General features: G+C 36.5%; 1 protein-coding gene across 4 annotated transcripts in view; it reads left to right on the top strand.

Moving 5' to 3' along the window:
* LOC147867597 (protein HAPLESS 2-B-like) overlaps positions 1-14,928 on the top strand; it is a 36,484-nt gene that overhangs the window by 2,488 nt on the left and 19,068 nt on the right. For 3 of the 4 annotated variants that reach the window (XM_087315375.1, XM_087315374.1, XM_087315373.1), the window contains exons 2-6: positions 2,083-2,245; positions 2,735-2,884; positions 10,703-10,799; positions 10,879-10,912; positions 11,615-11,693. In XM_087315375.1, the coding sequence (XP_087171501.1) occupies positions 2,083-2,245; positions 2,735-2,884; positions 10,703-10,799; positions 10,879-10,912; positions 11,615-11,693 (523 nt within the window). The remainder of the gene's footprint in view (positions 1-2,082; positions 2,246-2,734; positions 2,885-10,702; positions 10,800-10,878; positions 10,913-11,614; positions 11,694-14,928) is intronic. The other variant, XM_087315376.1, reaches the window with a different exon arrangement.

Genomic DNA, 14,928 nt, shown 5'->3' with positions numbered 1-14,928 from the left:
TTGTTGGTGTTGGTTTGATGTGGGAATGGTGGTTGCCATTGCGATTGGAATTGTTGATTGGTTGAGATTGTTGTTGATCTTGGAGAAGGTATATTCTTGGTGCATTTTGTTGATGAGGACAGCCAACGGTTGAGTTTGATAGGATTGTGTTGTGACGAAAGGTCGCCAGTTCGATGGTAGTGCTGCTAATAGCATGACTACATGTTGTTTATCTGTAAATCCAAGGCCTTGCGGTGGTGCCTTGTTCTAGGAGTGAGCACCATGACTGTAGAAATGTGAGTAGACGAAACAGAGCAATGGCATGAATTGTGTTTGCCTTTTCATATTGTTCGCTTAGACATTCCCACATTTCTTGGCGATGTCTTGGTTTGAAATGAGGTACATAAGTGAATCTGCTACATGAAATTGGATTTAGGATTGTGCTTCAAAATCCTTATCTTGTCATGCTTGAATTTCTGGATCATTATTTTCAGGTATATTGTAGCTTTTGTCTTCGAAAGATCTCTAGCATAGGTCGATCCTGAATGGAAATGTCTCCGAAGCGAGGGAAGCACCTACGATGGCGGGAGATAATGGCTTTTATTTGTCAATGACAAGGGTGTCGAGGTCGTGGTCCATGGGGCCGAGGCCTACGTGCACGGCAAATTGCCATTGCCCGATCAATTGTAACCCCTTTGTTATGTCTTGGTTTGAAGCCCATTTGTGTATCTTGGGGTTGACTTGTAGCATTAGGAGTGATGGGGCTAAAGAAAGTTGTGATTGTTCTTTGTGGATGAGCTTGTGTGGCTGTATTCTTCAACAACTTTTCCCAATGTCTCTTGAGCTCTAGCAAGAAAAGTTCGTTGGTCCTCATATTCCATTACCTTGCTTAGTGGGCCAAAGCCTTGTTTAAAGAGGCAATGGTATCTCCCTGTGATTTCATAAAAGACACTACAATGACAAACGTAGTGTTCTTCAGATTCCACTCCTTTATGACACAATTGGCAAATTCTCTCTTCTAGAGGTAGTCATGTATATTTGCCTACCTCAATCTGTAGCTGATGTGATGAAGTTCGCAGCTGCCCTATCACACTACGCAACGCATAGGATAGATGTATGTCCATATAAGGTGGCCTGATGACAAATCCATCCTCCGATGTATGTAAGAAGTGTGTCTTATAGTGGGCCATCTTTGTACCAAGTGGTATTTTGGGGCTGATCCATGTTACCTTGTTTTCCAAGTTAATAATATCAGTTTGGATCACTCTATTCTTTTCCACTTTGGTCATATTTAGATGGGGATAGTCCAAGCTATATTGGAACGGGGGTAGGGCATTTATACTCATGCCATGTGACTTGAACCATTGCTGCATTTCAGCATAAAAAAATGAGTGTCTCCATATTCAGCCAGTTGTTTTGATGACATAAGTGCCAACCTTGGGTACCTTCGTTTAGGGAGCTCCCAAAGACGTTTTAAGAGGCCAAAATGGCCTATAAGACCATACAAGAGATTACATCGTAAGTGTTGTCTCATCTTTGAGAACATCAAGTCAAAATGAAATAAATATTACTCCATAAATATAAAATTAAATAAGATAAAAAGAGATGAGGAAATCTGGTTTTTGGCACATGTGAGATTCTCATGTTAGATATACTGTAACTTTTGTCTTCGAAAGATCTCTAGCATAGGTCAATCCAGGGAGAGAGAGATAAGCTGGAAAGATTATGTAGCGGAAATCAGAAAGTCAAGCAGTTAACCCCTACAATCCACAATGGCATCTACTAAATTAGTGTATATAGTGAGATTTGAATTTGGATGGACGAGTTAGTGACACTTGGCTTACCACTAGGCTAATATGAGAGAAAGAAAGAAGAAAGAAAGAAAGATATATTAACGTCTTTTAAGAGGCCAAAATGGCCTATAAGACCAAATAAGAGATTACATCTTAAGTGTTGTCTCGTCTTTGAGAACAAATCAAAATAAAATAAATATTACACAATAAATATAAAAGTAAATAACATGAAAAGAAAATTAATGAGGGAATCGAGAGAGAGAGAGAGAGAGAGAGAGAGAGAGAGAGAGAGAGTCATGGCATTGGTTAGGGTTCTCCTATTTCTCTTCATGTTTCATATGGAGACATCAGACAAATGCAAAGGTGAACACTCAAATCTTTACTTCACGAAAGTTGAGGTGCAAAATTGCTTCACGGGCTCCATGCGTTGCACACGCAAGCTAGTTGTTGCGTTGGAGGCTTGGCAAGGTTTTGTAAGTATATATTTAACAATCCCTTAATGTTTATTTATGTGACTAATTCAATTTCTCAAATTGTTTTGATCTATTTTGTACACCCATAATTAGAATTAGGGAATGCCAGGATGTGAAGATTCTTGTCATTCTGCAGAAATTGTTGTCCAAAATTTGTTACTCATGAAATTCATAGATCCAAACCAGGATCATATGGATTCTATGAATGTATTGGGTTCAGTTCACAGCTACGTATTGTTATATATGTACCCACTAACCACTAGAGCAAGTAGTAAATGAAATCATACTCATTGTACTAGTTGTGGATACAACAATGCCTCAACTTCAGTCAGTGTAATGTATAAAATAGAGGATAACATATTAAGCATTGCACTTAATGTATAGTCAAGCATATATGTAGTGATTATTGGCAAACGAACTTGAATCGGAATGAATTATGTAGAATTCCTCGACATTGTAGATTCTTATCATGTTAATAATTTCCTATAGGCTACAGGTCCAGAGGATGTTACTGTTGTCATTGATAGTGCAAAGGATGCCACAAGTGCCAAAGGAGAGACTGTATATTTTCAAAATCCTTTCGGATTAACCATACATAAACCTGAACCTATCATCAAATATAAACTCTCATCTCGTTTGGTAAGTCAAGGCCCCCTATATTTCATCTCAAATGCTTATATTAATTTTTTCTCACCCTTCTTCATAGGATATCAAAGAATGATTTATTATAATAAATTACTACCCAATGGTGACAATCAATAAAGGTCATTTATTTCTAAGTTTGCACATCAATGATAGGATTTAACAAACATCTGTTGAGGCATTTGAAAACATCACATGGCATGTAAATGTTTTCTAAGAGAGGCATAGGGGGAAATATGTTCCTCTCTCGTAGACAAGTAATTTTGTAAAATATATGTCCAAAACAAAAACAAAACATATGCTATAACTACTCCAGGATAATATTATATATATATATATATATATATAGAATTATATGATTAGTCATAACTGATAGTCAAGAGTTATGACTAAAGTCTACAATGTAGTTTCCTTGCTAATAGCTAGCATTAAATAAATAGCACATAAAAATAATAATGCAAAATGTACTTACTACTAACCATTTTATTTAGTACTGAGTTGTGAATTAGGCAACGATATAAGAATCAAGAAACACATCAAACTAGATAGGTAGATAGATTCTATTATCTTCTTCGGAGGTCAAATATGACCTATGAGACAAAAAATATTGCAGGTTCACGTAATACTCGTGAAAGTGAGCAGCGATTGTCGATGTTCTATAACTTTACCAATGAATGTTGCAATCGAGAGTGCACATTGAGGTTGTGAGAGGAATTCGTGTAAGGATTGGGTTTGGGTGAAAATGTGTGGAAAGCATGGTCGAACATGATCAAAGGGAGGGTATTGTATCAAAGTGTGATACTCAGACTCTCGAACTTGTTTAGGGCAAAGTGTGTATAGTCAATCCCTCTCATCACTTGTGCCCCAATGCCCTGTTTTACTTCGCAATGCATGTGAACTAAGTCGCATGAAAGCAATGGTCCGAATGGCAGACAACGAGATAGGTTCTAACATGTATCGATGTGTACGGTTTCCTTGTTCCGCGAAGAATATGGTTTAGTGCAACGTGTGTGTTGTAATATGTGAAGCGCGAGCCTCCACGTTTGTCCCATGTAATGATACATTGGTGTTGCAAAAAGGCCTCATTTACAAAGGATTCTAGTGATGCAATATGAAGACAATGTGTTGCATCCCATCTACCAAACCAATTTCCTATATTGTGCATCCAATTAGAACACAAATTTTTGCTTTTATGAGTCTTTTGGATCTTTTTGCTTGCTTCTCATGCGATTCTAGAAAGGAGGAGGAAGGTTTATGGTGTTTGTTTCTTAACTTGTAGAAATTTTGTAAGGAAATGTTTTTGTACATTTTCAAACTCTTTCCAAGTAGATTTATGGATGCTACTGCCCCATATTTCCACCCCATAAAGAAGCACCGGTGTCACCAAAGTGTCGAAAAGGTATTTCTTGAGGACCCAACACTTAATATCTCCATGACTGCATGTGTTCTCAAATGCATAATATGCCCTCGTTCTTGTTTCTAAGCAACGTGTAATACATTCATTCCATCTAGTATGATCTGAAAACTTCAAGGTCAAGATATTTGAAGCTTTCCACACATTCATGTGGCTCATTATTATACATAATGGATGGTTTATCTATTTTTTTGGCTCTTCACAAGCATAATATTTGTTTTAGAGTTTTTGACACTTAATTTAGTATGCGTGCAAATTTTTTCCAATGCCTTCATAAACTTTTGTGCATATTCTAAAGTATTTGCCAAAAGCCATAAATCATCCACATATAACAAAAACATGATGACTACATTCCTGACGGCAACCTTTTCAATGCTTTCTTCCTTTACAAACTTAGCAACCATTTCTTCTAATTCATCAATGCATAGACCAAATAGAGTTGGTGAGAGTGGGCATCTTTGCTTAACACCAATTGTGTTGTGAAATTTTGAGAGTCTATCGCTCATACTTGCACAACGTATAACCTTGTCATAGATTCGGGAAATTTGCAAGCATGTATTCACTTGACACTTGTAGATCTTCTGTTCGCTTCTAAAGATGCTCATGAGGCACCATATCAAAAGCTTTCTTGATTACCTCTCAAGCAACTTTCTTTTATTAATACTTGAAGGGTAACAAGGTGATCAATGGTACTATGGTGTTTTCAAAAGCCAGCTTGTCCATAAGCTTTCTTATCATTTTTTTTTCAACCATGCACTTATGTTTGATTCCATTATACATCCAAGTAGTTTTGCCATTAGCGAGCCAACCATGATGGTTCAATAGCTGTTTACATGATTTACATCGCCATCTTTATTAGGTTTGATCCAATTTGTTGTCCAATCATATGACATGCCATGTTGATATGCATGATTAAACATATCACTTATCAATAGCAATGGGCACGGTTTTGGCTCAATCGAGCTGAACCGTTAAGCCATGGTTTAACGGTTTATTGGTTCCAAAAATATTTAATGGTTTGGATTTTCAATAAATGGTTTGGTTTTGTGTTTATGGGTTTATAGGTTTTTGGTTAACTTTTTTGTTTACCTTAATAGTTGATTAATTTAATGGTTTCTTATTGATTTAATTAATTTAACTTAAAATTTTATTTAATTTAATGTTCAATTAAAGTTTTTGTTATTGATTTGATAAATTTAACTTAAATGCTTATTTAATTTAATGTATTTTTGTTTATTTAGATTTTTAATTAGTTTGACTTAATTGGTGAAGTTTAAATTTTTTATTAAATGGTTTGGTTTAAATACCTTGAGAGTTCATAAATGGTTTGGTTTGGTTTGGTTTTTGTTTTATATAAACGGTTTGGTTTCGGTTCAATTTGATTTCCTTGCCTTGAAACCGAATCGAATTGAAACCGAACCGTGCCCATTGCTACCTATTAATGTATGTGCTTCCTTTCCCGTCCGTTTGAGCATTTCAGCCTTTATACATTGAAGATCACTTACCTTTCGAGGGGCTAATTAATTTCTTAGGTCCTATGTATATATCTTGAATTGTAAAGAATGGAGATATATGTGGAAGAGAACCATAACACATCATCTTTTTGGCAAGAGATAGCTCATATAAATTCTTATAATGCATAGACAAGTCAAGAAGAGTTAAGTCACCATAACTCTCAACACGCTTCCCCTTTAGATTTCCCCAATATTTAGCACATGCATGTGCTTTCTCTTGTGTTTGGAGAAATGGTTGATTGACTTCTTATATTCTTCTCTTTCTTTAAATAAGCCTTTTTCACTCATGCAAATGTTTTTGATAATTTTCTTTATCCTTGACTACATCCAAAATCGTAAGGCATGTTCGAGCTTCATGACATTCTTTATTAAGTCATTTTTTCTTTGAACTACATTCTTGATGCATTTCCAAGATGTGTGCTTGGTCTAAAAACATTTGTGCATGAGAGAATGACGTTTTTAAAAGCTTCCCATTTGCATTCTAGTGTTGTACCATGTTGTATCTTTGTCATTTATGACATATCCTCAACCATCTTGGAATACATGGGTGGTCGCTTAAGGTTCATGCTCAAGTGCGGTTATTTATTATTTTCGATGACCTTTTTACAATCAAACCTATGCATATACTTAAGATCAATACATAAAGTCCTATGATCGAATTTTGTTGTCCATTCACCAAGTAAAAATTTATATATGGGATCCAAAAGTCCTTTAAAAAGTAGCACATAGCCAATCATACTATTTCCATTGCGTTTTTTCTATATGTAAAGCCATTATTCTTGGCCATAAGGATATACTAGTTACAATAAGCATTCTGGTACTATTGCACATTTGTAGGAGTAACTTCTTGTTGACATATTTCGGTAGTGATGTGTGTGAACACACTTAGGACAGTGCTATTTGAACACACTTAGGATAGTGAAGTGTGTGAACACACTTAAGACAGTGATGTGTGAACACACTTAGGACAGTGATGTGTGTGAACACACTTAGGACAGTGATGTGTGTGAACACACTTAGGACAATGATGTGTGTGAACACACTTAGGACAACATGGGCATTTTTTCCCTCTTTAGGAGGTTTTTTCCCCTTGTTTATATATACTCTCATAACCCTAAAGTGGGTAAGCTTTTTGGGATTCAAAGCAAGAACCCAACACTTCCCAAATTGTTTTGGATCTTTTTCATCAATAGAAGAGCGTCTATACATTTGTATAGCCTCTTGCATTCTTGAGATATGTGGCATGAAAGATTGTTGTTCATCAAGTTAGAAACTTCTTGTACGGACATTCATGTCACTAAAGACAATAACTTCCCCTTAGGTTTTGAAATAAACAATATTATCTTCTAGATTGGCAAAAATATGGTCTTTATCAAAACAAGCATAAAAGTTAGAATCTTGATGAGGAATGTAACATCCAATGACAAAAGTGGGCAAACCATTAGGTATTTCTATTTTGAGTTATATGTAGCATTTATGTTCATCATTTTTATGATCAACACATTTTTTGATTTCCCTTTTAATAGAAAAGGCCACCCCACTTTGTCCTCTTTGTTGTGTTGGATTTTTCGTTCATATCAAAGAGTGTACATTATAGTTTCTTAAACCTTGAATCCTTTTGAGTATCATGCTTCCATGTTTCAACAAGGAAGCGTGTTGCTTGTAGGGCAGACTCAGTATTGTTGATTTTAGTGAATTGTAGAGATTTCTTCATTAAATCGCAAGGAAGCCTAACAAGTGCGTTGTGTGGACATGATATTACACTGGAAGTCCAAAACATGTGTTGCTAGAAACAATGGCTTGAGTAGACTTGGTAGGAGCACTCGCTAGATGGATTGCTATGAAAAACTCATTTTTTAATATATTGTAATTGTTGTAAACTCTATCTATCGTGTTCTTTGTATTTTGGTTTTTTGTTCTAAAAAACGAGACAACTCTTAGGATAATTAATTGTTTATTGTATGCTTGTAATTTAATAGTGCATAAAACTTAGTATGAAAACCACATGAAAATCTGAAAATTGTTAACTATTTTATAGCTCATTCCATTCGCTATAACAGAGTATTGCGAGTTGGTAGAGTGCCTGTACGACGACTATAGCAAATGTGTATGTTCTCACCAAAAATCTTACAGAAAAGTAATCATATTTTTTGTGTTCCTTGGAAATACATAGATATAATGGGATATAATGGTTATAACTTATGTTGTCTCTTAATAAAATAGGTTCAAATATTCCTAAGTAAGATGGCTAAATGAAATGTTAAGCCAATATAGAGTTTTGGACATCCTTTATGATAAATGTGGTTTAACATTCAAGCGCAAAATGTATTAGTTCCAGGATGTAGGAGGAGGCATCAATTTTTTGCTATGACCATGAACTATATATAATATACTACTTTTGATGATTTATTCTAACATAGCAGACATTTGTGCTTTTCTATTTTTCAGAAAAAGCGCCATATCTTTGACGTCTTTGTAAGTCCTTCACTGAGTGCTTTCATCTTAACTAATGAATAAATTGACAATTTCTTTCTTAAGTGATTTATTTACACTTGGATGGAGGTCATAGTGATGAACTAGATCTAAAGATAACCAATACTATTAAAGTTCTTTATGGATAAACTGATTTTTGTTAGTATCATTTCTGACACAAACCTACTGTTACTTCAAAGATAAAAATAATGATGATAGAATCCCATAATAATTTAAGCTCTTAAATGTTTCTTAAAATGTGTGATTATGTTTTATTTGGGGCTTTTGCTTACATACAGAATGTTTATCTTTATCTGCATTAATATACAAAGTTGGGTGTTAGTATTTATAGACGGGTGTTAATATCCACGTTTTGCTTTAATGTTACCTTTTCTTAGTTAATGAATATGCATTCATTATGATATTGCCTATGAGGATGTCTGACAATAGTTTTACTACAGAAAATTTGTAGGGGAGATGTACTTTTAGACACAAAAATATGTTCACGAGCTCATACTAGTGTAAGTGGTTATATGTTTGAGTATTATTTAAGAAAGTGCAAGCTTCGTACAACCTCAAATTTTAACTAGCAAGTACAATGTATTTTCTGATTAAACATTAAAGAGTGAAAACAAAAGAAAATAAATTTCTATTTAAAGAAGGCGATTGTTAAGAAGATTTGAATGATACTTTTATGGATCTTGCTCTATCCAAATCTTTTTGTGCATTTTGTTAGACTCGTTGCTTAAGACCTTAACCGAAACCTTAAGGCTATAAAGGCTATTGTAACACTTAACAAAGTTGGTGGGGATGTCTAAAGTCACATATGTGATATATAAAGCCAATGTTTTCACGTCGTGCTTTAGTGCACATATTGTTGTGTTTATTATTGATCTATAGTAGAGAGAAGCCTCCAAAATTAGATGCAAAACCAACAGGACCCACTTATATTGTAGGAATATGACTCAGCTGCCTCCCTATTAGTATTGCTTGTGTATAAGTCTGCAATCTGCCTTACTGTTCCTGATCTCAACTCTTGATGAGGCTCTTCTTATACTTGTATATAGATCTTGTGGAAAGAGTTGTAGGCGATGGTTTGAATAGTGAAACCATGTGAAAGGGAGATGCAAAAGATCAACTTATAATTTTCCATGTGTGTGCCTTGGTTACATTCTGATTGACCCAAGTTCGTTCTTATGAAAAATTTGATGATATCTATTGTTATCAATTAATTTCTCTCCAGCTTGGTCACATGGGATGTATTTGGAACCAATCTTTCACTTGTGGGTACCAAATCTTTTGGTTTTACATCAATAAGATTTCAGAGTACATGGAAATTGGGCGAACCTAGGGCCAAAAGATTGGGTGGAGCTATTACTATATGTATATGATATTATATTGGCATGTTCATGCACTCTACAGGCATTTTGTGAAGAAATAGATCTCTTTGTGGACCTGTAGAAGACCAAGTTAATGTTACTCGAGTGATCTTATCATGGTGAGTACTCTGTTTAGTGGGCAACTAGTAGAGTACACAAAGCAATATTTAGATTTGGGAATCACATTGGCCAACCTGATTCCTCCTCAAAGGAGACATTGACAACCAAACTTCCTAGATGCTACAGATTTTTCGGGACATTAGTTGCTCATCAAGCTATGGTTCAAGATTTTACTCATTCATCATCTTCCATAGAGCAGAGAAATAAGGATCCAAGTCTCTGCTGTGCGGAAGATTAGAGGAAGGCCATTAGTTGCAAAATTGAACCTCAAACCCATATCCTAATTGTTTACATGTGATGTTTATGAAATCAAGGTACTAGGTTTTAATACTAAAATGTTTACCATTACAGTTAGACGATCCATTCTCCTTTATATTCTCCTAGATTGTTAAAGCCCTATGGCCAAGTTAGACGTATGTTTAACATGAGTTATTCAGGGTAGGCCCAACACCACTAATGGTGTGAATACTTGGTTATTTTTTACCAAGACTTATGCCTAGCTTGAAAAAAGGCCCAACTTCAGAGAGGTATTCCATCCCCCACTTGTAAATTCTCACTTGTGCATACCTAGGATACGGGAGTTTTCTCCTAGGGTCTAATGGAATGGGTATGCTTAGCTGCCTAAAAGAGATAAGAAATGTGTCTCCAAGGTTGCCAGATACATAGATTGCCAGGTATAATTTGATAAAGTAAAAAAGAAACACATTGAATATCCATACAACAGAATGGTTGTCTCAAATATATGGTAATGCATAGACGTTTTTATGTGAACGAAAATATTAAATGAGACCTCTTAAAGGAGCAATTGAGCACCCCAATTATTTTGTAAGCTATATTCCTCATAACATGTGTACTAATTGTAATGATTTTACATCACAAAAAAGAAATTGAATTGGCATAATAATTGCTATTATAGACTCGAGGTTGTTGTAGTTGTACATATAAGCCGCAAAATGAGTTTGCAGGGCTTAGATGTGCTCCTCTCATGGATTGTAGTATCCGTTCTAGATTCTGTAAGTTATGTGCTCTTTTTTTCAAAGTCATAATTATTTGGTTATCCTACTTTTTTTTATGTTTATGATACTTTTGTAGGTACGGTGCATACTATAAGTCATTCAGATGATAAGTACGTTCATTCTATTCCACTTCTATATTCATTAGTTTGTAATTTAATTCTTAGAAATAGGAGTGTGCAAGGTTTAAATTAGAAATTTCTTTCGAAAATGATACATAAAGAGTTTAAATATTGATTTACATGAATTAACCTCAAAAGAGTGGAGAATTTTGGCTAGTTTAGCATTCCAGAGGGGTAAAGGAAAAATTGATGAATTTGCATGGAGGATGATTATCTCTCCCTTAATGCACAAGCAATCATGTGACGAAGATCCCTTGTCTAGAGTCATCCGATAACCTCCTATGCACATATGGTCCTTGTAAGGAGTGAAATGATTCATTGGCTGTACTTTTTTATCGTTTCATTGCCTTGCAAATGGAATGTCATAATTTTCCTAAGAAAGCATGCCATACAGGAATAGGAGGAGGATATATCACTTAGATTCAGCCCAAGGTCTCAGGGACAGCTATCTATATATCATCTAATATTAAATCTACATGTGAAGCTCAAGGCACTATTACAAATACATTGTGTAACTAACTCGACTATCTGTGTACATTAGGTAAATAAAAAGATTCAATTGCCATAAAACGTTACTAAATTAAATATTTATGTGTACAGAAATAGTTGATCACCTTATTATATAGGGTGATTACTACTTTACCATATTTGTTCAAATGTTTTATAACATGTGGCTTACAACATATTTGGTAGGTACCTTGCTATGGAGTTATCTTCACCAGAACTTATATTTGATATATCTCTGATAATTGATGTCAATGGGAATCCACAGGTACAATGTAATGTCAATGCGTAGTGTTCCATAGCTTTATAAGTACACACACAATGCTATAGCTCTGTAATGGGATTTACTCATAAATTATATAAATGTAATATAGAATCATAATAATTTGTGTACAAAGATGTAGAAATATATCAAAACTATAATAAAGTGCTCTTGGTCTAAGACTGATGTCTCATTACTAGTTGGATGGCTGAATGTGGGTTTTATGATGTCAAATCTTTTGGTTAGTTTTGCACCATGTGATATGCTTCATGAGGCAATGTAGTCATAAAATTGAGAGAACTCAAGTTTGATCATCACCGTGGGCAAGGGCCCATCTCACGTATCACAATCAGCCTCCTATGGATGTTAAAAAGATATATATCTATATCTAAATCTATCTATATATATATATATGTTGAGAATTGAGCTCAACTTTTTTGAACATGTGCTTATGAAGAAAAGCACAATGTGTGAAAAAGTGTGTGAGCACACTTTATTGTAATCCGTGTAGTTGTCAAGGGTGAATGTGGTCAAAGAATATCAAATATTCTTATGACAGAATTGTATTCGTGTGGATATCTTGATTAGATTCCACCAACACATTTAACGCGACAGTTCCTTGAGGACTTGTATATAAAACTCCCTTGGCCCATTGTGTTTAGTTGATGATCTTTTGTTAATTAATATAGTTTTTTGTTCAATGCATAAGCTATCATCCCCCTACTATGTATTTTCTTAATTTCTGGTTATTCTCTCTTGCTCACACACTCACTCTCACACACACACTACACTTCTACATACTCAACTCTACGAGAGTTAGATTCCTTACATGGTATCAAAGCATGAGGGTTAGAGATCCTTCACCGAGCTCTACCATTGAAATTGTGTGAGCAGTTAGAGGCGCCGTTTCAAACCGACTATCATCGTTGTAGTGTTGCACGATAAGAGGTTCACATCAAGAGGAGCATAGGAATCAAGAAATAAGAAAGATGAATTCACATATGGGTAGCGCACTTCCAATGGAGAAGTTGGACAGGCACAACTATGCATTTTGGGAGTACAAGATGCAGCAGTACCTAGTTAGGTAGGGGTACTAGAGTTATATAGAGAGAGCTCAAGAAACAGTCCCCGATCTTATAAACCCCAACTACCCCACATGACAGCAAGGCGCCAATAGGGTAATGTGCTGCTTGGCAACATGTGTGCAAGATCACATGTTAAACTATATTTGAAATGCGAAAGCCCTGAATGAAGCATGGAAAAACATGAAGAAGATATTCGCGGCTTCAACTACAGCTAGAAAACTTCAACTCCAACAAGAGTTGAACAATATTCGGCAGAGGGATATGTCCGTGATAGACTATACCCACCAGATCAAAGACTTATTTGATTCACTCGGCTCTGTCAATGTCATGGTCGATGATGACGAGATGGTGCATATTTGCCTTGGTGGCCTCACACAAAAGTATGGTGCATTACTTCCATAACAAGAAGGGAGAATCCCCAAGCTTTTTTGACTTGCAACACATGCTAATGGTCGAGGAGAACCATACATGGTCGAAAAGTCCAACATCTGATGGGCAGATGTTATATACACAGGATGATCTTGGTCAAGGTCATGGTCATGGTCATGGAAATCAGGGGAGGAATGGCCGAGGAAGAGGTGGACGAGGTTCGCAACAGTTTAATTCCAGGCATCAAGAAGGTCGAAGCAGCCAACGGAATTCCGGCAGAAGGAGAGCTTCCACCAACCTACATCAACCCGGCAAAACCAGCAAACCGAGTGTTGGTATTATGGAAAGCATGGCCACTTTGAAGCAGAGTGTTGGAAGAAAAAAAAAGACTCTACTGCCTCACCCTAGCAGCAAACAAACAATGCTATGATGGCTGGCCTAGATAACAAAGGGACGATGTTGTAATTCAACACCTGGAGAATAACATGATAACAAGCACATCCCAACCTGATGATGCCTGGTTCGTGGATTCAGCTGCCTCAAATCACTTGACAAGTCATCAATGACGGCCTTTTGAAGGAACCTGAGAGACCTGCTATGGTGGAGACCGGTGATGACTTGACACACGATCGAGCACGTTGGAGATGTGGCCTTTAACAATCATGACAACAAGGGCTAAATGAAGGGCATATTTCATGTTCCGACGATCACAAAGAATTTGGTCTTGGTTGGCCAAATTGTCGAGCAAGGAATGCAAGTACGATTCAACCAGGAAGGTTGATTCTAATATCAAGTTGTGGCACAAAAGGGTTGGCCACGTAAACCTTAGTAAACTCTGATCGATGCAAACAAAAGGACCTATGCACGGATTGCCACGATTTACTTCAAAAAATCTTGATAATGTATGTGAGGCGTGCCAGCTAGGTAAGCAACATAGGCATCCATTCGTGAGTGAAAGGAATGTGAGTAAATTCCTGTTGGATGTCATCCTCTCAGATGTATGGGACTCAAAATGAGACAATCGGTGGGTGGAGGTACTTCATTACCTTCATTGACCATTATTTGTAGTGTACTTGGATATGCCTGATGACGTCAAAAAATGAGGTCTTCTCCCACTTTCTGAAGTTAAAGAATCAAGTGAAAAATGAGATGAATTGCAAGATTCGATGCTTATGGTCCGATGGTGTCCAAGAATACTTCTCAACCGAGCTCAAGGACTTTCTAGAAGAGAAGCGGATTCGTCGCGAATTCTCTTGCCGGTACACACCACGACAAAACGGTGTTGCCGAGCAGAAGAATCACACAATTCTTGAGATGGCTTGCGCTATGCTGCAGGAGAAGAACATGCCCAAGATCTATTGGGCAGGGACAGAAATTATGGCCGTGTATCTTATCAATAGGTGCATGATTGAGGGTGTTCGTGTCATTACCCCGCACGAGAAGTATTTTGGGAGAAAGCCAGACCTTTCACACTTGAAGGTTTTTGGCAGCATTGCATATGTGCAGGTACCTGATGAGAAGCGGAGACAGCTTGTCCCAAAGTCAGTGAAGATAATCTTGGTCGGTTACTCACATGAGCAAAAGGGTTATAAGTGTTTTAACCCCATCACTCGACTGTCACGAGTAAGCCGAGCTGTGGTATTTGATGAAGTGGCATCATGGTATGGCCTGGCATCGGTGATCCCCGTTGTGTTCGAAACAAGCAGATCTGATGCAGATTCTGAGGGTGAAGAAGAAGAGATGTTAACGGTCATTATGGGTAGAGAACCAGCAGAGAGTGTGCCCTC

This window comes from Azolla caroliniana, unplaced genomic scaffold, assembly GCF_043228905.1.
Source record: "Azolla caroliniana isolate FFs.n. ecotype wild unplaced genomic scaffold, voAzoCaro1.0.p SCAF_2, whole genome shotgun sequence".
Lineage (NCBI taxonomy): Eukaryota > Viridiplantae > Streptophyta > Polypodiopsida > Salviniales > Salviniaceae > Azolla > Azolla caroliniana.
This window is presented reverse-complemented; position numbering and strand designations above follow the sequence as displayed.